We start from the raw sequence: 23,394 nt of genomic DNA on the forward strand, positions 1-23,394 counted from the left end.
AAAGATCAACATGAGATATTAAGAGAATGCTCAAATGACCTAAAAGACAAACAGGCTCAAAAACATGACATTACATGAGATGGGAGAACTAAATCTAAACATATTATCACATTAAATGCAAATGATATAAAAAGATTTATAAAACGACAGTGTCTAGGAAAAACACAGCTCAACTATGTGCTATTTATAGAAAACATGACTCAAGTGATGTAAAAGTTGAAGTCAAAGGACAGACCATGTAAATATGTTAAAGAAAGCCAGAGTGATACAGTAGGAGCAGACACCATCCCTGACAAAATGTCTAACTCACCAAGAAGATACAATGGTAAGGTTCTTGCCTAGAATGTAGCCCTAGGTTCAGTCCCCAGTACTGCCCTCCACAGAAGAGACCACATAATACAAAACACTTAACATGCTTCTCTGAGAGAACCAGTGCACACACAGGAAATCAGTAAGACAAGAACTGACAACCACCAGTAATTGGATCTGAAACACAGGAGTATTTTACTTCACAGCAGAATACATACATTTCTTCAAGTATACAAGGACCGTTCCTCCACCAAGACAGACGGTATCTTGAATCACTAAAAGCAGTCTAGAAGAATAAAGGTGGGATCTATTATAGTAAGCTGAGAACGGGGGTGGGGGTTGGGGGGTGGTGGGTGGGAATGGGGGGCGGACCAAATAAAGACCTGGGGGCAGGGCTAGAGAGATGGCTAGGCAGTTTAGAGCACTTGTTGGTTTGTGGAGGACCAGGTTTGGTTCCCTATACCCACATGGTGGCTCACAATTCTGTTAAGTCCATTCCAGGGGATCCATGCACATATATGGTGCACATACAGACAGACAGACAAAACAAAAATCTTAAAAGCTACCAGTAGACTAGGCAAGGCTATGTTCTAGAAGCTGAGTCTGGAGGGACTTGAGTTGGAGGTCAAGCCTGGGCAACAAAGCAAGAGCTTGTTTCAGGAAATAAAACTTCCCAATGCAATGATACCATTGAAACTACAACAGTTAGAATATGAAGGAAAATACTTAAAAATGTTTAACATACGAGTTCTGAACTGTTAAACTGCCTTAAAGTACAGTGCTTTTGTATTGATGTATATGGATTAATAAAGCTTTATAAACATTTTCATAAGCATGACATTTTACAAATCAAGGGAAAGGACATAAGCACAACACATAAAATAAGTTTAAAAGGAGCCTTAAAATTTGACAGTAAAACTGAATGTCACAGATCATAACTGCTACACAACAATTAGATCCAGAATTATTGGATCCAACCTACTGGGTGACAGGACTTAGAATATATGTACTTAAAACTCTGCATTTGTGTCTATTCACTAATACTCAAAACTTTGAACTGAGCCACAGTCAGCCTGCCTTAGTTTTAGGATATTTCATGATCCAAGGTAAGCATTCAAATGCCTGTAAACGTTGTTCTGAATGTACTTCTAACATTTTATAATTGTAATGTTCATGTTTTAGGTCTTAAGTCTGGCGTGGAAAATGGGTGGAAGAGGTCAGGAGCTAAGAACAGAGTAGCTTTAGATCAATCTACTGATCAAGAGGTCAGGAGTTAAGAACAGAGTAGCTTTAGATCAATCTACTGATCATCAGCCTAGGTTTTGAGTACAGAACAACAAGAAATCTTTACATATGGTGTTTATTCTGTGATTTCAAAAAAACAAAAACAAAAAAACACTTTATAAAGCTTTAATCTGTGAGACCATACTTTGAGGTAGGCATGAAACTAAGGCACACAGGTTATGCCAAGATACATCACAGAATCCTAAAGGCTAGCCACTTTTACTTCAGAGAAGAACCAAATGCGAAATGACTTGACAAACTTGGGGTCACCTGGAAAAAGTAACCTTATTTGAGGAGCTGGCTCCATCAAATTGGCCTGTGGCATGTCTGTGGGGATTTTCTTAATTGCTAATTAATTAGTTCACTGTGGGCAGTACCATTCCTAGGCAGATGGGCCTGGGCTATCTAAGAAAACCTAGCTGAGCATGAGTCTGGGAGCAAGCCAGTAAGCAGCACTCCTCCATGGTTCCAGCCTCTGCTCTTAAGTTCCTGTCATGATTATTTCCAAGAACCATGTTGCTGAAGACACTACACACTTAGGACATGTGACTTGAGGAACTAAGCTACAGCTGAATTGATCACTTTTATCACAACAAAAAACTTGTACACACACACACACATACATGTGTGCGTACCTGTATAAATAGCTAACATGAGGTGACAGTCTAAGAGGGACTATGGCAGGACAGTACTGGGGGAATGTTGAGAGGCAGGAAACAGGAATGGAATAGTGAAGGGAAGCAAAGTCCATTGCAAGTGTGGAACTCGGGATGAAATTTGCATTTGTTTAAAGGTAAAAATCTCAGGCTGCACATGGTGGTACATGCCTGCAATCCCAGCACTGGGAGGCAGAGGCAGAAAGATGGAACAGTTCAAGATAATACTCAGCTGCACAGCAAATTCATGGCTAACCTAAGCTACAAGACACTCGGTCTAAAGGCTTACCCACTCCCTACAAAATTGTAAGGGCCCATTAAATTTCTATTAGTAAGGACAAAACAAAGCCACACATTAAACAGTCTTTTCCTTCTTGCCCTCCTAAGTTTCCTTTTAACCTAAACAGTAAATAAGACCAAACATCTAGACAATCAAATACTGTTTTACTTTTGTTTTTTTTTAACCTTTAAACCTGAGAATAATTCAAAGTGAGCTTGGCTATGGTGGTTGTGGTGGGGGGAGAAAAACAGACCTGTAATGCTTTTACGATTCTCAAAGAAAAACAAAACAAATGCCATTTAAAATTATTAATTTTTTCTTGACACATTTTGAAGTTTTTGGGTAGCAGACAAACTATGAGTCCCCAAACGTGCAAACACTGAACAAGTAGCCCCATGAAGGCAATATTCTGAATAACACTGTAGCTTCTCACAAAACACGTTAAGAGTTAGGAAGATAAAGGAAATGCTGAGTTCTTGAATTCAGTTCATTTTACTTAGGCTTTTCCCAGTCTATTAAAGCCTGGATCAGTGAGCTTATTTGCTGCATTTTGTTTTTGTCTTCATAGTGGACACCATGATTAGAACTCCTAGACCCAGAAAGATGAAAGTAAGTTTTTTCTTTATTGGGTTTTACTACACAGGGGAAAATCCCATCTACTCTCCAGAAGCTAATAAAAGTTCAATCAGTCATAATTCTGGCCAAGCTAAGTTTTATCCTATCTAAAAAAAATTCTTGTATAAAACAAGTATCTGTTCAAATATAGCTTGCTTTTCAAGGGCATGCACAAAATACAAAAGTATTTATTTAAATTTAGTGGATAGTAATTAAAACTGCCTGGAAGTGACAGTATGTGATCTGAATTACACTGCCATTAGGGGCCTGTGCCCCTCGGGGATCTCACTGTCCTGTTCAGATGAGACACTCAGTGCAGACCTCACACATGCTGAGTGGCTCACTCTGCACTCCTTCACTCTGCCTGGCACTCCAATGGGCCCTCTTACTCACTGTTCTAGCTCTTCAAAGAAGCACAATGGCCAGCCACTACAGAATTCTAGAGAAGGTAATTAGAGACTTTTCTTTTATGTGACTAAAAAAAAAATCTTTTAAGAATTTCAGGTTCAGACATACAACCTTTGTAATGGTATCTATTACTTCAAAATAATATCAAGCTAAAAGTAAATCGTTCACATTTTTTACACCTGAAATATATCATTAAGATGCCAATGTTTTAATGTAAAAGTAGAAAATATAGTAAAAAATTCAGTGTCACTTATTTATCTCTGATACAAGATCAGCGAGTATCAAACAAAAACAATATACTAAAAAAATAAAATTTATACATTTGCCTAAATTGAATTACCTGTTTGAGTCAAGGTAAAACGTTCCATAATAACTGTTGTCGCCTCACTTTTCAAACACTAAAAGGGACAATTGTCTACTCCGACTTCTCAAGTAAGCCTATGGTGATTTATACATAATAGACTTGGCAAATATTTTGAGCCATGACTTGTACATTAACATCATATAATTCAATGTATAGGTAATAGAAAGGAGTCCCAAATACTTTTTCAGTTTTTAGAAGAAAAACAAAACCAAACACACACATCATGAGCTCCATTTCCTGAAATTTCAGTTGAGGTAACCTCTGCACGTCTCAGCTCCACATTTACACTGAGTTCTGACCCTTTTTTTGGCAGGACTGTGGTCAATAGAGTCTGAAGATAATTCTCCAGAACCTGAAAATACAGGAAGAGAAACAGATATTTGAGAACGGGGCTGGAAGATGGCTCGGCAGGTAAAGAGTAGCCCGTGGTCTTTTAGAGGACCAGAGTTCACTCCCAGCATTCAAGTCAGGCATCTCCCTAGCCTGAAACTTCAGATTCTCCATGGTACCCGCATTCACATGCACACACAAGTCTTTACCTTAAAAAGATACTTTAGTTGGGCATGATGGCATACACCTTGAATCTCAGTACTTGGGAGGTAGAAGCAGGTGGACCTCTGGATCTGAGGCCAGCCTGGTCTACAGAGTTCCAGGACAGCCAGGGCTACATAGTGAATGTTTACTTTCTCAAGGGATTGGTTAACTCCCAAGGAAAGTTTTGTACTTCTGTGAATAACCTGAGACATTTCGTTCTGAGCTATCTTGAAAGATGGTATATGCTATTAAGAATACCTGCCATGATAACATTTACTGAGAAAGTCTAATGCACAAGCGTTCTTTTTACACATCACTAAGAGCACAGTGAGGCGAAGTAGTAACAGCAGGTAAAGCATAGTGTTCATAGAAGATATACACAATCACAATATAGCCAACAGAATTAAGCACTTTAAAAAGCAAGATTCAAGAATAGAATTCATATGTGATTGAAATCATACTTCTAATCCTGTCAATATATTTTTTAGTAAAAAGTTCAAAAACTGTTGTCTATATTTTTATTAGTGTTATGATACATCAAGCTTCCAAAATGGAAGTCCTGAGAAAAGTCAGGCTGTGATGACTTGGGAGAAAGATGGAGGAAGAAGCAGCGAGGACGACCCCCAGATGGACCAAACCCGCGCGCTGCTGTATACCCTCGTTCAGCGCCATGCCCAAAAGAAAGGCTGAAGGGGATGCTTAAAGGAGCCACAGAGAAGATCTGCAAGATTGTCTGCTAAACCTGTTCCTCCAAAGCCAGACCCCAAGCCTAAAAAGGCCCCTGCAAAGAAGGGAGAGAAAGTACCCAAGGGGAAGAAGGGGAAAGCCGACGCGGGCAAGGATGCGAATAATCCTGCAGAAAATGGAGATGGCAAAACAGACCAGGCACAGAAAGCAGAAGGTGCCGGAGACGCCAAGTGACGTGTGTGCATTTTTGATAACTGTGTACTTCTGGTGACTGTACAGTTTGAAATACTATTTTTTATCAAGTTTTATAAAAATGCAGAATTTTGTTTTACTTTTTTTTTTAAGCTATATTGTTAGCACACAGAACACTTCATTGTTGGGGGCGGGGGGAAGGATCATGTGTCACTAACAAAATATCTCCCAAGCTGGATTGAGGACGAAAACCTCTTTCCTTGATAATTTTGAAAGGCTTCTGTTGGCTTTCAGGAGAGACGTCCTGGTTTTGACATAGGTGGCCACCAAGACACAACAAATTGCCTTGTGGTCTGGTAAACTCTAAATTCATTTTTATATGCTCTTCCCCCTGTACCATCAACAGACTTAATTCCCTTAAGACCAGAGACCTGTTGGAACCTGGCCCCCAAAATTGGTTTTCCAGCCTATTGGGTGATATGGACTTTACAGTGACATCATTGAGTGTTCTCAGAAGAGCACTGGTTCCTTTTATAAAAGATTGTGGATCTTCAGATTGATAATTCTGCCATGTTCATTTCCTGAAAGTCAGGGTCAGCTTGTTAAAAGTTGTTAAACAACATCCTTAATGTGAACTGTCAACCCTCACTCTAAGCTACTCCCCGTTTTCAAAGCGTTGAATGAAGGTTTCATTGGGTTTTATAGTGGCTTTCTGATTTTGGTAGTCTATACAAGAAGGGAATTTGGAAGTTCTTGTATATCGTTGATTGTCTGCCCATGTCCTGCCTGAAATACCATGATTGTTTATGAAAAGTATCTTTAATAAAGCTGGTTACAGTTAGGCTTGGAAAAAAAAAAAAAGAAAGATAGAGTGCTAGCTTTAGTTGTCGGATGGACTTAGGCCTTAAGTGAGATGACTAAGTCTTCCTCCCACAATTTCTTTCATTTTTAAAAAGATATTTAAATGAGTACAGCATAGTGTGGTTCATCATCTCCACACATAATTTGTTTTGTTGATCCCCCTCCCTACTGACTTCTTTCATCTTCAGTGTTAGACTTGCCTGCCTTGTTGTACTGAAACCAGCACCAGTAAGATTATTCTTAAAAACCGTACCTTTCATTTGATAGTCAAAGGTCAGCTCTTCTCCAGCCTTTATGGTTCTTGTAGAGAACAATGCTATCCTGGGCAGCCGAGTATCAAGGTTATCGATGAAAACACTAAACACCTGAAGATTTGGGTCACACTAGAAAAAGAACAATAAAACCTGTTCAAGTAAAACAGCTAGGACGGTGCCTTCTATATACCATATACAACTGTTAACTGCACACATGATCATTTTAAGTTGTCCTGCAAACTGTATGCACACTCAAAGTACAGTTTCCAGGTATTTGCAGATCTTAATCATCCATACAAGAACAAAAAGATACAAGAAGTCAGATATCCAATATGTCACTTCTGCAATTATTGAGATTTTGTCTCAGTTTTTTTTTTTTCCTGGAGAATTTTAATCCAATTTCTATTTATAACATGGGTATTTCACTTGTAACTTTCAATAAGGGAGGGGTGTGTATATATATATACTTTAAATAATTAGAGTAATTTTTGTTTTTGGAGACAGGGTTTCTCCCTGTACCCCTTGTGCTATCCTGGAACTCATTCTATTGAGACCAGGCTGGTCTCAGATCCATCTGCCTCTGCCTCCCAAGTGCTGGGATTAAAGGCTTGCCACGGCCACGACCACCACCTGGATAGAGTAATTATTTTGAAATAAAACCAGCACCATGGAACTAAAATTTTATACTGCATAATGTCATTACTTAAACTTTTATTTGGAATTGTTCAGTCTTTCAATAACACTAAACTATACATATGCAAGAAGATCTAATGAGTCATACCAGGTAGGATGATGTCTGTGCTGGGCAGTGGAGCTGGCCTTCTATAGTTATAGGGTCTCACATCTGGACTCAACCAATTGCAGAGTCAACTAACTATAGATTATAAAAATATTTATTGAAAAGAAAATCACAGCAGAGTCCTGACCATGTACAGACTGAGTGTTTGTGTCCTTAGTCCTAAACAATACAATATAACTTTATATTCTATCAGGCATTAGAAGTAATCTACAGATGAATTAAAGTGTAAAAGAGGATATGGGGGTTATGATGTCTCAGATTTAACATAAGGAACTTGTAAGAATGTTGGTATCTGCAGGAGCTCCCGGGATACAGAAGAATGGCTAAATCTCAAATTTATCATTAGGAAGAAATTATTTAAAACAAACATTTAAATAAATCACACAACCAAAGAGGTAGTCCAGACAGTCTCTCACATTTCACTGTGATTCACACACAACTTTTGATATGCAATCTGCCAGCCAGTTTAACTTGGCTACATCTTCTAAGATCAGCTTTGTGACACAGCCTCTAAGCTATATTTCACTACCTGTCATGCAGACATAAAATGACAATAGTGCCAACCTCCTGGTCTTATTGCCTGGTACTTGAATGATGAAACTATGCAATTTAAAATTTGAGTTCCACTGTGCCAATTTTATTTTAATATAATTACTCTAATTATACACTCTACACATGTGTGTGCACACACGCACACACACAAACACACACACACAATACTTAAAAAGACCGCAGATCCAAGTTTTTCAAACATCAACTAAAAATTAAAGAATATTAATTTACAGTTCAGGGAAATAACTCCAAATGCTTGAATGATCTAGAAATCCTTAAATTTTACTTTAAAATGTTAACATAATAACATTAAAAATAAAATCAAACAAACAAACAAACAAACAACCCAACCCTGTTACTTTTAAGCTATCTATGGGAGGACTGTCCAAGATCCTCAGTAGATGCCTGAAACTGTCCAGAGTACCAAACCCTGTCTATGCTAGGGTTTTGTTCTATACATATATACTTACAGTAAGTAACTGTACTTCAGACACAGTAAAAGATTAACTACTAACAAAAACTGAATAATTTAAAGTTATATGAGTGGTGTCGCTATGAAAGTATCTTATTGTACTTTCACACTGTGGCTTAAAGGAAACACTTTCGCAAATCCAAATTGCTAGCATTACAAATCTTGTGCTTCTGGGTAATTCCTGAGTAAAACAGGGATACTTGAACACATGTACCATATGATGGTTGGCCTGATAGTCCAGAGGCTTGCTAACTGATCATCAGGTAGCACATACAGCACATATACACTAGGGATGGATCCTGTCTACGGCACGAGACTTCAACTCCTAATCAGAATAGCAAACAACTTAAAACTTAAAATGAATTATTTCTAAAAAATCTCCACTGGGTATTTCTGGACCACAGCTAACTAGGCAACCAAAACTGTGGAAAGTAAAATGTGGGTAAGGTGAAGGACTACAATAAACTTAAAAATTTTTGTATTAACTTTGTTAAGATAATTTTGTTAACTTTGTAAATATTCTTAAAATATTTTACTTAACTCCTTTGTTTATTAATCTCCTTCTTCTGCTATGAAGTTATTTACCCTATAAAGTTACTGGAAAGTTTAAATGAACTTTTAACTTTGGGATACAAAGACTGTTATGGAACATAGTGATTGTCAAACACCTCCATATGTATGTTCATATTACAGCAATAATATCATGATTTAACAGAAGCCCTTATACTTGAGTAGCCATGTAAAAGTGACTGTCCTTCAATTAAGGAAAAAGATCATCCAAACAGTACGAATTTGAACCGTCTTATCTCTAAGTGGTCCTTACACTATGATTCACAAAGTGAGATACATTTCCGTATCGAGCTGCATCCACTGTGAACTCATCAGACTCATAGTCCAGATCAAAAAGGTAGGTGATCCCTTTGTTGTCATAGAGCTGTCCCCGTCTCTCAGCCTCTTCACTTGTGATCACCTAAAGAAAAACAAAACAACAAAACAAAACAGGACAACCATAGCTTTGCAATGTTCTCTTTTGATGATAGGATCTCTCCAACTTCTAGACTCAAAAGATTTTTCTACCTCAGCCTCTCGCATAGACTACAGGTGACACTGTTCTGAAAATCCACAGGATAGTACAGTACTGTGGAACCAAGGAAGCACAAAGCTATTAACACTGATACAGATATTTAAAAAGAAATTCAAGTTTCTTTTTATCTATCTTATATTATTTATCTATTTATTATTTAAATATTTAAATAAAAGATATATAGGAAAAAGTATTAAAAATGAAGGAAAGTGATAGGATAAGAGATTAAAAGTGTAATTTGAGGTAAGTTGAAATATGGTACTTCATTACAATCAGGCTGTGCAAGAAGCTATCCACCTATGCTCTACAGGACAGAGATGAATGAAGACTACCTTTACAATAGTGTGTGCTCTCAGTATGCTCCAAAGCACTGGTTCTCACCCTTCCTAGTCCTGCGGCCCTTTAACACAGTTCCTTGTGATGTGGTAACCTCCAACCATAAAATTCTTGTTGCTACTCCATAACTAACTTTGCTACTGTTATGAACTGTAATGTAAATATATGATGTGCAGGATGTTTGCTGTGAAAGGTTTGCTCAACTCCTAGAGGGGGACAACCCACAGGTTGAGAACCACTCTTCTAAAGGCATATTGTTGTTCCTATCTGTGAACAACAAGTGGAAACTGGTTACAGAAGAGACAGTTTGTGTTTAATATGCAATCAACTATTTAGAAAGCTTTACTTTTCAGAAGATAGTCAGGAAATGCTTCAGCTCAACAATCATAGCCCAGGGGCTGGGGTGTACAACAGGAGAGCATACCAGGCACTGCCTAGGTCCATCCCTGTCGCCACATTACTACCTGCAGTTCTGTTCCTATGACTACAGCTTGATTATTAGTTTGGCTGAAGACTCCGACAGTGGTCAAGTGGTACATATCAACTAAATCTGGGTGCTATAGTTAAACTAAAAGTCTCAGTGCCTCGGTTTCTTCATTTGTAATAATGGAGATAACTGCTCTTTCAGAGTTGAAGATTAGAAAGTTAATGTACTAAGATGCATAGCTGTATCCCATACTGAGCACTACTTCAATATTTATCAAAGTAAATATGCTAGTATTTGGTAATCAGAGAATGGTCTGCAGCTCTAAGTGGCCAGAGTTTAGGTTACTGTTTTTTGATATAATAAATGCTTTTGTACATATTTCACAATACCTATAAAGCATGTTTTACTTAGTAACACCCATCATGTTGATACAAAATTAGAAAAGAAATTTAATCATATTGGCCAAATAATGAAATGAATGTAACTTCAAAGTTTTAATGTCAGCATGTATGTAGGTAGCATGTATGACTTCCTTCTTAGGACTTTTGTGTAAATATACTTTTCATATTTTAAAATTATATATTTTTAAAAACTATATGCTTTGGTCAGTGGCTATGAATAATAACTATTATATTATCTATTTGCTCATATAAAGTTTTACATTTCTAACTATGACAATGAGCCCTTCTCCTAAACCCCAAAGTGAATTTCTACATATCTACAAATGACATCAAAATATATCAAGTATTTACATTAGTAAGTTAGAAAGTATAAAGCTCATATGCATAGGATGAATTTAATGTACCTCTCCAACATATTCCATGACAAAACTCATTTTTTTAATCTTCACAAGGGTTTTTACACCCCAGCCACAGCCATTGCTAGTTCTAAAGATGCACAGTGAATATTGTGTGCCTTTTTGTACAATTCTATTGGGACAATCAGGTCCACATCGGCACCTTGAGTTGCATTCGTAGATGGGAGTGCCCGGTTGGATTTTAATTTGTTGGTTCTTATTATAGGCCAAAACAACTCCAGCTTCAGCAGGACAACACTTTTCAAAGAAGCAGTCTGTACATGAACATCCAAAGGTGGCTTCACTCTTTAAGCTGATCCCAGGAGCTGGCCTGTATTCATTAATGTAGAAGAAGTCTGAAGGTGGGCCCTCCAAGTCAACAGTATTTTCAACAAATATCATCCCTTTGTGGTTCTTTCTTCTGTTGAGATAATCTTGCCATCTCTGCAAAGCTATTCTTTGCTTAGCTTTCTGTACAATGTAGTCAGCGACTGCAGGTTGCAAGGATTTCTTCCTGTCCTTTGAAGTGACGGCTTTGCGTTTCCTGTCCTGAGATAAGTAAGTACTCTTGTCCTCAGAGAACTGCTGCAGGAGCTGTGGACACCTGAGGTTTTTCAAGGGCTCCCAGGAATTTGTAGAGTCTGGCCATCCTTTCCATTTTACAAGATAATATTCCATACCCTTAAAATAGAAAAGAAAACACAAATCAAATTATGACAGTCTCTTTAATGGCGCGTCTCTTAATTCAAACTGCATAGAGTCACAAGTTTCTAAAGGAAAAGGATGAGTCATACAAAACAACTTTTCTATGTTATGTGAAACACAGAGTTTAGTGGACTGTAACACCACCTGACAACAGGCCAACAAGTCCTATCCAGGGAAAGATAGAGGCACTGACACGTGTGAGTGTTTTACCAGATAGTACTAGGTCAAACAATATTCACCTGGATCATGGAAACGGGGGTCCCAGAGCAAACAGGAGGCTGGTCGCGTAGTTGCATGCATTCTCTAAAGGTATGGAAGCCTATATCCTCAGTGTCATGGCCAAGCATCCCTTAGATGTTCTAAAGATAACCTGCTAAGTCACTGCTAGCCACAAGGAGCCAATGAGAACCTGAAATGTGGCTACCCTCAAATGACAGACTTGTGTATAAATATTGCACTGAATTTCAAGAAAGTAGATGGGGGGGAGGACTATCTTTACCTTTACAAATGACTATGTTGAAATATTTTATAGATACTGAATCAATTACTGAAACCAATTACTACCATGTATTTGGTTACCAAGAAATGTGCATTGTAGTATATAGACATACATGCAGGCAAAACACCAATGCACATGAAATAAATATCAAAGTGATTGAACATCATTTGCTGTTTTTAAATTTTTTTTTAACACGACACCTATTTCTGTGTATATACTTGTGTGGGTGCTTGTGTACCTTGGTACACAAGTATAGGCTGATGATAACATCTACTTCCACCAGAGGGTCTCAAGGATTAAATTCAGGTTGACCATCTTGGTGGAAAGGGTCTCTACCCACTAAGCCATCCATCTGGCAGCTATTTTCTGAACTTGTGAATATTTAAAAAACGTATTACTTATTGCAATAACTTTGCCTATGAAAATTTCAATGACTTTTACTATAAAGCAGGGATAGACATAATAGTTATTTTACTTTTAATTACTCCCCACTCCTGCTCAGCACACACATAGTACTAGAGTTTAAACTCCGGGCCTGACACATGCCAGTCAAGCATTTGCACTGAGTTATAGCCCCAACCATAACCCATGACTTCAGAATAAATGCCCTATGGTGTTTGGCATATTGCTAAGGTATAAATTGGGTTCAAAAATAGTTGCACAGGGGGCTGGAGAGATGGTTCTGCAGTTAAGAGCTGGCTGCTCTTCCAGAGGATTCAGGCTCAGTTCCTAGCACCCACATGGCAGCTCACAACTGTCTGTAACTCCAGTTCCAGAGGATCTGACACCCTCACACAGCATACATGCAGGCAAAACACCAGTGCATATGAAATAATAGATAGATAGATAGATAGATAGATAGATAGATAGTTGCACAACCACAAGTGAACGTATTTTGTCTTCATTATCAATACCTTAATGTTTATTATGTCTTACACATCCATCAATAATTCCTATGAACTGAAAAACTCAGTTTCATTTTGGAAACTGTTCATAATGTATTGGATTTTTTTTTCTGTTAAAATGTGTTTACGATGTGAGGCTATGTAGTGTACACATTATATTTACATAAGTATGTATGTATGGTCATTCCAGAGAGGAGAAATGGAAAGCCTAGCTATACAGCAAAGTGTGTCAACGTGAGCCTCACTAAGGCCTAATTTCTTCCTCTGGTCAGGTAATGATAATTTGGAACTGTTGGTACCAGATCTACTTACATTGAAGTAGATATGAGAGCCAACCGGCATTGTCTGAACTCATCTATTCCTCATAATTCTTACGATTTGACTTTTGACCCCAGAAGAAGGCAATGAAACACTGGTCTTTTTACTGTAGAAAACAATAAAAGCCAAGTGCTGACAACAAGTTCATAATTAAGTCACCGCCTGAATGAAACTTAAAACACCACTGAGGTGCCCAGATGATTTCCTCAACTGGCTAATCTTGGATAAGGCACTTGTATTTAAAATGACCAAGGCTTATATAGTACCACATTGGTAACTACTCAATTTCTGTACAGTAAATATACTTATTTATACTTATACAGAATTGATAAGCATAAGTAAACAGGGTTGATTTTGACAAACAGTTTGGAAATTTTTTGTATCTCTGGTTTGTAGTCTTATTTTATAAGCATATTTTGTTTTTAAAATCTAAAAAAGAAATTCCTATTTTTGAAAAATAAGATTACTTTATTAAAAAACCATTGACTTATAAGGCAACTTTAATTACTACAGCATCCTACAATTCCAAATAAAAGTTACAAAGCTTTTTGGCTTTTATCTGACCTAGGCGGCCTGATGAACTACAAGGTGTAAAATTCCTTTGTGAGAAAAGGCAGTATGTGAAATAACATCAATGCTTCTAATTTCAATATTAAATGCCAAAAAAACATAACCATACTATTAAAACAGAAAGAAGGAACTCTGTGTAAGTCACATAATTTTTAAAAAGTACAGAGGAAAGTAGGAAAAAACTATACTGTCAAAGACTGACAGGATATTTTTATAAATGGAACATAGTATGCTGGATAAAAGCAACCCCTGTGGCTTGTAAGGAAGAATAAAAAAGAAAGAAAGAAAGAAAGAAAGAGAGAGAGAGAGAGAGAGAGAGAGAGAGAGAGAGAGAAAGAAAGAAAGAAAGAAAGAAAGAAAGAAAGAAAGAAAGAAAGAAAGAAAGAAAGAAACCAGAGTTAGAGTTAAGAGATGGGTGAGTCTAGTTTTAGGATGAGAATGTTAAAATGACAATGCTATGCCAATGAGTAATTGTGGACAACCCTAGGCGCTTGGCTGAACTTTATTGTTGGCCACTCCAGTATTCTTACAATTCTTAGAAAACATGGTCGGTGGGAAGCTTAAACACACATCCCCTTAGCTCCGCTTTACAATCTACCAAGTCAACTCAGTCTTCTGTCCTCAGATGCATTCCTCAAGGCAATGTATGACTTTCTCTGTGATTCTGTTCTTTTGCTACTTTCTTTATGGTCATGGCTTCTTGGTCCCTTTTGGTATTAGATACTTGTTTCTCTTTTTGAGACTCAGAGACACACTATAAAGCCATATGCCATACAGGCAACTCTTTGAGTAACTCCAGGTTACTGAAATGCCAGCTCTGAAATGCCAGAAGGTTCCTGGGCAACCTTCTCACCTCATTGATGACATAATTATATGCTGATGATTCTCAAACTTTACCTGCTGCTCATATAGTCAATAGCCTCCTGATGCCCAACCGATGTTCAGGAATTCACCTGCTTTTCCTAAACAGACCCTTTCCGTATGACTCATCAAGGTGACCCTTATCTACCTATGGACACAAGCTGAAAAGCAGGTAGGCTATCTTAATTCCTTCTCTCTGATCTACTCCATCAAGTTTCATTAGAGATGGGCTTCTTCCTACCTATCTCTATTACAAAAGATTAGTTACTTTTGGCTCTCAGTTCTTACCTGGATTATCATACTAATCTTCTAGACTGTTTCCCTGCTTCCAAACTGGTACTTCTCTAATCTGTCCTTCATGATGGAAGCATAAGGTTTATTTTATAAAAACAAAAAATCCACAGAACCACTTACTGCTTTATTGTGCTTTACTTGCAAATTGTTGCAAATTCCCCTGCTGCCTACACAGAGGTTCAACCTTCCATTTATAACAAAGCTATTCTTAGTCTGGTTGCTGGGGCATGGTAACATCATAGTAGAATGCTTGCCCAACATATCCAAGGCCCTGGGTTCCATTCCCAGATTCTTCCTCAGTAGGGTGTAGTGGTTCACATGCATAGTCTCAGCTATTCCAGAGATAAAGGTGTGGGGATTATTTGAGCCCACAAGTTCCAGCCTGGGCAACACAACATCTTAAAAAAAAAGTCAGAGCAGGAAGATGTCTTAGCAGGCAAAGGCACAGCTACTCCAAGCCTGACCACCCGAGTCTGATCTCCAATCCCCACATGGCGCAAGGAGAGAACCAATCAAAGTTGTCCTCTGAACCCTACATACTGTGACTCTAGGTTTGGAAGGGCAGAGAGGAGCCTAATGGCCAGTCAACATAACCTACATGGAATGCATCTGGCTCAGTGAAAGATCCTGTCCTAGAGAAATAAAGGCTAAGATAGATGGTCTTCTGTAGCTTCCGCATGTGCTCACAGAAGCACGCGCGCGCACGCACACACACACACACACACACACACTATAAATAAATATATTTAAAGTATTTTTAGAATGAGCAAAGGATCTGAATAACTAGTTCACCACAACAGATACAAATATCCAGTAATGATAAAAAGACGTTGAACATCATTAACCTCCAGAAAAATGTAAGTAACGGCCACAATGAGATGCACTTCTCATGACAATAAGCTACAGAGAAACGAAAGTTGGTGTGGAGTATAAGGGTGCAGAGCTCTGGAAAAGGTTGGCAGTTCCCAAAAGAGTTCAACAAGGCTATCTTAGGACCTAGCAATTCCACTCCAAGAGAAATGAGGACTATGTTTGTATGGAAGCTTGCATATGAACATCTTAACTGCATTGTTCATAACAGCTTCCAGATGGAGACAACTCAAATTTGTCTGTCCCACGATAAATATCTGGCAACAGAAAGAGAAGAAGTATGATCTTACACTACCAGAGAGATAAGTCTTAAAACATTACTCCAGGCCGGGCAGTGGTGGCACACATCTTTAATCCCAGCACTCTAGAATCTATGAGTTCGAGGCCAGCCTGATCTACAGAATGACTTCTAGGACAGCAAAGACTACCCAGAGAAACCCTGTCTTGAAAAAACAAGAGAAAAAAAAAATTATTCCAAGGGTGAGTCTGGTGGTGCAGACTTGTAATCTCAGATCCTCAGATGGCTAAAGCAAGGAGGATTCCAAGTTCAAGACTTTTCTGGGCTTCAGAGTGAGCTCAAGGCCAACCTGGGCTACTTTAGCAAGGCTTCATTTCAAAATGAAAAATAAATGGCTTGGGAATATAACTCGGTGGAAGGGCACTTGCCCAGTACACGCTCCATCATTCAAAGTAAGTGAAGCCAGTGACTAAGAACCAGGTATTATTCTCCATACATACAATGAGGATGACAGGGAGGAGATGGATCACTGTGGAAGAGCACCTGCTCCAGGAAGATGGGGACTCGAGTTCCCGTCCCAGAAGTCATAAAAAGCCAGGGAAAGTCGCATGCACCTCTAATCTCAGTGCTGCTGGAGGCAGAGACAGGAGGATTGCTGAGACCTGCTGTCTACCAGCCTAGCTCTGGATTCAACTAGAGACCAGGTCTCAAAGCAATCAGGCAAGGGGGTGACAAAGCAGGATAACAGAGGTCCTTCTCTGGAACACAGAGCTAGAGGAGAGGAAGAAGGGGGAGGGGTGGTCCTCACAGCTCTACAGAAACAGAAAATAGATTTAGCAGTTTCTTAGGGCGAGTAATTGAAATTTGGGCAGCAATGCTTAGGTTTGGAGATTCTGTTTAGAGTAATGAAAGAATGCTCTAAAATTGACTGACTCTGTGAGTATACCAAGATTTGAACTGTACACTTTTAAGCAAATTATATTAATAAAATACTATTTTTTAAGTGAATAAGAAGGAAAATAAAAAAAAAAATAGCTGTGCGAGTGAGAAGGGAGGCCAAAGGAAGATATCCAAAGGTCAGAGATGTAAATACAGCTTATTGACTGGAAATATACGTTATGCGAATAACCCCAGCACTGAAGAGGCTAGAGCATGATGGCTGTGAGTTCAAGGCCAGCCTGGGACTAAATAGAAAGCCCTTGTCTAAATTAATTAAACAGAAACCACAGGTTTAGGCAAAGCCCTGAGGAAGTAAACAGTGAGGAAAAATGGTGACATCTTTGAAAGACTGAAGACAGAGATAACTAGTTATGGAGGTGAGCTGATTGTTAAAAGCTTACACTCACGGAAGGCAGGGGAGCCTTCAGCTGAATGTGAGAAAGTAAGAGGAGAGGAGAAATCCAAAATAGTAACAAACACTGAGAAAACCAGACACAAATAAGAAAACAGCAACAGGGGAAATTTCTGTCATGTAGAAATGAGCAATATGAACGGAGAAACTTAGGGTATTGCTGGGTAATTTTTGTGTGTGCACTGAGGGCATTACTGGGGCTTTATGGTTGCTGGGCTCTGACATTGACCTGTAGTTTCCTTTAAAAACAAGTTTTAAGTAGTCTAAGTTGCCCAAGATGAACTTGAACCTGTGAGCCTCCTATTTTATCTTCGATAGTAGCTGGGAATCCAGGTCCACCAGGTCCAGCGGGCACAGCTTAGAAGTATATTTTAATGGCATTAATGCATACGATCAGATGATAATCTCAGCTGGACTGCTCAGTCTAGGGCTTGTAAACCACAATGGCACACAACTAGGCTCTTTCAGGAGCAGGATGCTGAGGCTGTGGGGAGAGATACTACCACATGGGCTGTGCTGGGGAAGGCAATGCTACCACAGAAGACAGCATTTCAAAGGAAGAAACAGACTTAAGTGAATGGCTCAGCAGAGATGGAAAAAAAATCACATAATTTAAATAGGACTCTTGATTATTTATCTGCAAGAACTGAGACTAATGGCCAGTTCTCAGAGGAAGGCTGCAAGTAAATGGATTATGGAAAATATAATTATAGGGCTTAGATAAAATAGCTCCTTAGAACTCATTTGCTCACAGTATAAACTAAGAAACAATGGCTTGAAATGACCATGCAAGTCAGTCCGTTCTATCACACCACAAACCATAGCGCACTCAATAATTTGTACAGTTGGCTTAAAACCTGGGTTCCTTCCAGTGATGCCGGAAACATGATGCAGGGACAACAGGACAAGCCAATTGACACGACACATTTGCTCTGATAATCCATATGGAAACAGTCAAGAGTTGGATGCAGAAGGGTATAAACACCCTAAATGTTCTAATGCAAGGGCATTTGACACTTCAGAATCCCCTCAGTGTTGACCAAAACGATGACAATGCACAGAAGTCTATGACTTACAACCTTAAACAAGAAGAGCTTTGCTTATATTGAAGGCTCTTTTTACATTTGAGAAACATGAAACACTGCAGTGTGGACAGGTCTCTGCCAAGGGGCTGGACATTGCCTTACCTTTGCTACCTTGTAGTCACACAAGTACTCCACCTCATAATTGTTTAGATTCCTTTTGGTGATTCCAATCGATTTACATGTGAGCTTTTCTTTTCTACATAATTCCTGGAGAGTATCAAGTGAAACTAGGCAAGGCACACACCAGGCTACAATAAGAAAATAGAATTCTTTACCAATAAAATAGCTACTAGGCTGAAACAAAAATTTAAAACCCTCTCAACTGACAATTTTATAATCTAGGAATGCATACAAGAAGCTACATATATGTGTTTAAGAAAAAGTTACAGGATAAAGAGCTAGTTCTGGTGAATTGGTTTAATTTCTGGTGGGCATTTAGCCCACTTTTATCCACAATGCCTAATTCTTGCTTGACTACTTAAAATATTTCACATCTAAAATTTCTTAGGGTTACATATAAATGCAAAGGTAAAAAGAAGTTTTTTTTTTTTTGCTGTACCATTTTATTCCACACAGAATATAACTGTTCTCCTAATAAACAGCTAAGACATATTATTAGAAATATACCTAAAATATATTCTAAAATGGTCACAATTTAAAAGTAACTTCACTTCTTTTAATCCAGATGATAAGAATTTAAATCTGAAATGTAGTTTTGCAGTTAAATCCATATCCTATTTGGAAAACGGCAAGAGATTGTAGCTTCATTTATTTTGCGAATGGTAAAATGTATTTTCAACATGCATAAATCAGAGAGTTCTACTTTAAATGGAGAGCATAGTGAGCTTTGTAATAACCATTTCCTACAGTTTTCAAGCCAGCAGTTACAAAACAGAATACACAATGGGGATAGTTCATTAGCCAGACTCAGAAATCAGACATACTAAACAATACCGGGACAGAGGTCAGAAATGAACTGTGTGTAGTCCATCCTGAATTTTAAAATATGATTACACAACTGATGTCTAGAAAAATATAACAAACTTCACTACATGGCTAATATCAGGATAAATACTAGGTGATCAAAAGTCCTCTGCCCTACCCGTTGGTGGGCCATCTAGCCACACAACTTTGGGAAGGTCCCAATCTTTGTGTGTATGAGATTCACTGAAAAAAAAGTAAGGTTTGTTGAAAACAGAAGTGACCAAAGAAAATGTATCTGTAACTCATCAAGCTGAATTCAGTAGTTCTCCAAAACTGTGGGCAAAAACGTTTTGAGGTAAATTTCCAGGAAGGGAGAACATAACTGCTCTAATTTTCCCACAATCCTTCCTCATCCTCCCCAAGTAAGGACATCATTGTCAGAAACCATTAAGAACTCCAGTCACTGCAGACAACTCATATTTCTGGCACTTGCAAAAAGACTTTCTCTCAGATTTGCCAGAATACATTAATTGATTTGCTTAGGTGTGGTGGTTTGGGGTGCAAGAAAGCTGTAAAAAACATCTCATAAATCGCTTCTAAAAATCTTAAGGCTGCTTTGTCTAATGCTAATCTCCTTATGCTAATCATCTGCAAAGGAAAGTCCTCCTGTTTATGTAACCAAGGTGTTTGCTTTTTATTTTATTTTTTAAATTTTTACCCCTAGAGAATCCAAAACTACAATCCTATAATGGAGGGTGGTGTTGAATAGGATCAACGTACACATATTCGTATGAAAACGTCATTAACGAAGCGTTATGTGTCATTACAACGCACCTCCCCTCGCAACAGAAATGCTACATTTTTAAGCATCTCGGAATATTAAAAAAAAAAAAAAAGCCAACAACTGGTTTACAAAATCCCACAGCCTATAATGATGGAAGGAAAACGCCTCACTGTCCAGATTATTTTATAACATCCCGCTTATAAAAATCATTACACCACCCCATCCCCACCACGCTTCAAGGAAGCATGAGTTACGGGAATAATAAAGTGTCACCATCTGAGTGGAGAGGAGGAAAGAGCTGGAGAACCTTTTCATTCCAGAAGGTTTTGCACAACCCAGACTTTCAAAGGGCGCGCGACAGGAGCGCACGCACGCGCACTGCGTGCCCCGGCTTCAGCATCCACATAAATAACCCGCAAGTTCCAGCCGGCCCCCCAAAGTTTCCAGGAGCTCAGGGTTGTGTCTGCAGACGCCTCCCAGGGATGCCAGGCCCGCTCGAACGCAGGCACCAGGGGCTCCCTTTCTCCAGCACCGCACCTCAGCCCCGCTACCCCCCGGCTCGGAGGTGGCGACTGCTAACGCCGCAGCGCGTGTGCTTTCCTGCTCACCCTTGAATGAGGCACCTCGTGCGCACTCGCCACCAAAGACCGCGGCCCGCGGAGCTCGGGACCTCGCTCGGGACCTCGTTCGGTTGGTGCCGGCGCATCTCCCGCCCGCAGACGGCCGCGAGCGTCGCGCCGTCAGGGTGTCCGCGCGGCGGCGTCTCGCCGTTGGCCTGGGCTTGGGCCTCCGGGGCGGACCTGGAGCTTGGTGACACCGCGCTCCAGCCTCACCGCTCCGTGCCTTGGCCCTGGTCGCCGCCATCTTGCGGAGCTTTCATTCAAACTGGCGCGGTCAGCCTGAATAACTCAGCTGGCCACACGCCCCGCCCCGGCCCGCGAGGGACTCCGGAGCTGGGAGGCTGTAAGTAGCGAGGTGTTCTGACGTCAGCGGAGGCCGACCCCTGCCGTGGTAGCTACAGCGCCTGCGCCGCACGGTGGGGGCGGGCGGGGGCGGAGCCTGCCCGTGGAAACCGGCCCCGCCCCTCACTGTCTGGTTACTCGCTTGGAGTATGCTTACCCGGGTTCCCCATGCGGTACCTTGAGTCTCTTCACAAAGACCTGACGTGCACGCTACAAAACGCAAAATATGCTGTGTGGGTTAGTGTGCGCAGGTAGCTCCTTTCCCACTCCTGTTTCTCAGCATCTCAGCCAAACCAAGCCCCACTACTTTTCCTTCCACTCCACACCTCTACGGATCAGGATCTTAAAATTTGACGCGTGTTGAATTCACCTGGAGAGATGCGGTCTGCTTAAATCACTCAGATTCTGATGAGTTGATGTGGCCATGTAGCAGCTGGACCCAGAGGAAGGGCCTGACAATTGTCAGAATTCAACCAACCCTGCCAAGAACTCGTCTTAGTTAAAGCAAACTTACAAGGTACACTTAAGATAAGGACGTACTAACATTATTAACAGCCTTAAGCTGAGGGCAGCTTTTAGCTATATATACTCGGGGAGAATCAGGTCACTCTAGTGTTTCACCATTGTAAATCTGAAAACTTGTGAGGGGAACCCTTATACACACAGACCATCTGTAATTCCCTAAGCAAGTCATGTCCGTGCAAATCAGACACACTGCCTGTCTCCTCTTGATTTCCACTGTCTACACCATTATTTCTCAGCCAAAGGAAAAAAAAAAAAGCCTAGCTGCCTGACCACTCCACTGCTCCCCTTCCAGCCACTTCCCACTCAGCTAAGGAGGTTTTAAACATAAAGTGAAACATACCTCAAACTTGCTTTATATGATAATCACTTTCAAGTCCTGATCCTCTGGCTTCCACTTTGGTGTGCTTGGATTACAGGTGCTAGCCAAAGCTCCCCCTCCCCCAATAAACACTTGAAACTGGAAATAAGGTTCTAGATCAAAGGGCTCGCTCCCACCCCTTTCATGTGGCACTCCCTTCTGTTTCACGTGGCTAGATTTAACTCAAATGTTACTTCTTCAGAGGCCTTCCAGGCATTCTGTCTGGCTTCCTTCTCTAGCTTTTCTCTAAAAGCTTTTGTCAAAATTTGTCAGGGTAGAATCTTACAAATATTTTTGGTCTTGCTAAGTTTCATTTAAACAATTGGCAAAGGACGCTGGAGGCAGGAGGATATATAGCTTGGTGGAATAGCAGTTGTCTGATAGATCCAAGGCTCTGAGTTGATCACAACATTGTATATTTTTATGTAAATTATTATTATTATTTACATAAGTGAAGTGTTTCCCTTGTTTATCTTACCAATTCCAGGGCATAGAGTAGACCCAGACATTTCAACATTCATCAGTGTCTACTCTCTATTCTCAGAGTGCAGAACAGTGGGCCTGAAGCCCCTCAGGAAACCCATGAGCACAGAACCACAGCCTTGTATGTGTAACAACTTTGTCTCCTGACCACATGGTTACCAGCTATGCAAGTGTTCTGCGATGTTTACACACTAACTAGCACAAAACACACCTCTCAGATCATGTTCTCCTCACTAAATGGCACTAAGCATTTTCTCCCTGATATCAGGAAGGTCCTGTCATTTGGCCTCCTTGGTTTTGTTTTTCATGGATGTACTGTAATTTTCCAGAACTCGTTCAACTGGTATCATATTCTGACAGAGGAAAGCATATATCAAAACATAGCTGTCTGCTGGTTAAGCCAGATGTTAAGAGGCTTAAAAAGAATACACAATACCAAACACTTCCTGCTACAGCTTCTGTTTCAAAAGTTATTTTTTAATAAAGATGCTATTCCCATGAATAACATTTTCAATTACTTTTTACATTTTAAAATTATTTTTAAAATTTATTGAATAACTTGAAAAAAATTTTTTCCCTTCCCCTTATCCCTCTCTCTCCAGTCCCATACGCTCCAGCCCAAAGGTTTTTATTTATTTATTATATCTAAGTACACTGTAGCTGTCTTCAGACACCCCATAAGAGGGCATCAGATCTCATTATAGGTGGTTGTGAGCCACCATGCAGTTGCTGGGATTTGAACTCCTGACCTC

At 39.7% G+C, this 23,394-nt stretch overlaps 2 protein-coding genes and 1 pseudogene across 3 annotated transcripts in view; 2 read left to right on the forward strand and 1 right to left on the reverse strand.

Annotated features, from left to right (window-relative positions):
* The window catches only part of Dclre1c (DNA cross-link repair 1C), a 31,532-nt gene extending 27,205 nt beyond the window's left edge, over positions 1 to 4,327 (forward strand). For both annotated transcript variants that reach the window (XM_028764848.1, XM_028764849.1), the window contains one exon: positions 4,230 to 4,327. In XM_028764848.1, the coding sequence (XP_028620681.1) occupies positions 4,230 to 4,300 (71 nt within the window). In that variant the 3' untranslated portion in view covers positions 4,301 to 4,327. The remainder of the gene's footprint in view (positions 1 to 4,229) is intronic.
* Positions 3,804 to 21,178, reverse strand: Suv39h2 (suppressor of variegation 3-9 homolog 2). The gene is made up of 6 exons (XM_028764851.1): positions 20,923 to 21,178; positions 18,709 to 18,854; positions 10,920 to 11,591; positions 9,091 to 9,237; positions 6,444 to 6,573; positions 3,804 to 4,268 (listed from the first exon to the last, which is right to left on the reverse strand). Exons 1-6 carry the CDS (start codon positions 21,176 to 21,178, stop codon positions 4,162 to 4,164), a joined length of 1,458 nt encoding a protein of 485 aa, XP_028620684.1. The 3' UTR covers positions 3,804 to 4,161.
* LOC114618999 lies at positions 5,016 to 6,171 on the forward strand (annotated as a pseudogene).
* Positions 21,179 to 23,394: the final 2,216 nt, after the last annotated feature.

The sequence above is a fragment of the Grammomys surdaster genome, unplaced genomic scaffold, assembly GCF_004785775.1.
Source record: "Grammomys surdaster isolate TR1022 unplaced genomic scaffold, NIH_TR_1.0 146, whole genome shotgun sequence".
In the NCBI taxonomy this organism is placed as follows: domain Eukaryota; kingdom Metazoa; phylum Chordata; class Mammalia; order Rodentia; family Muridae; genus Grammomys; species Grammomys surdaster.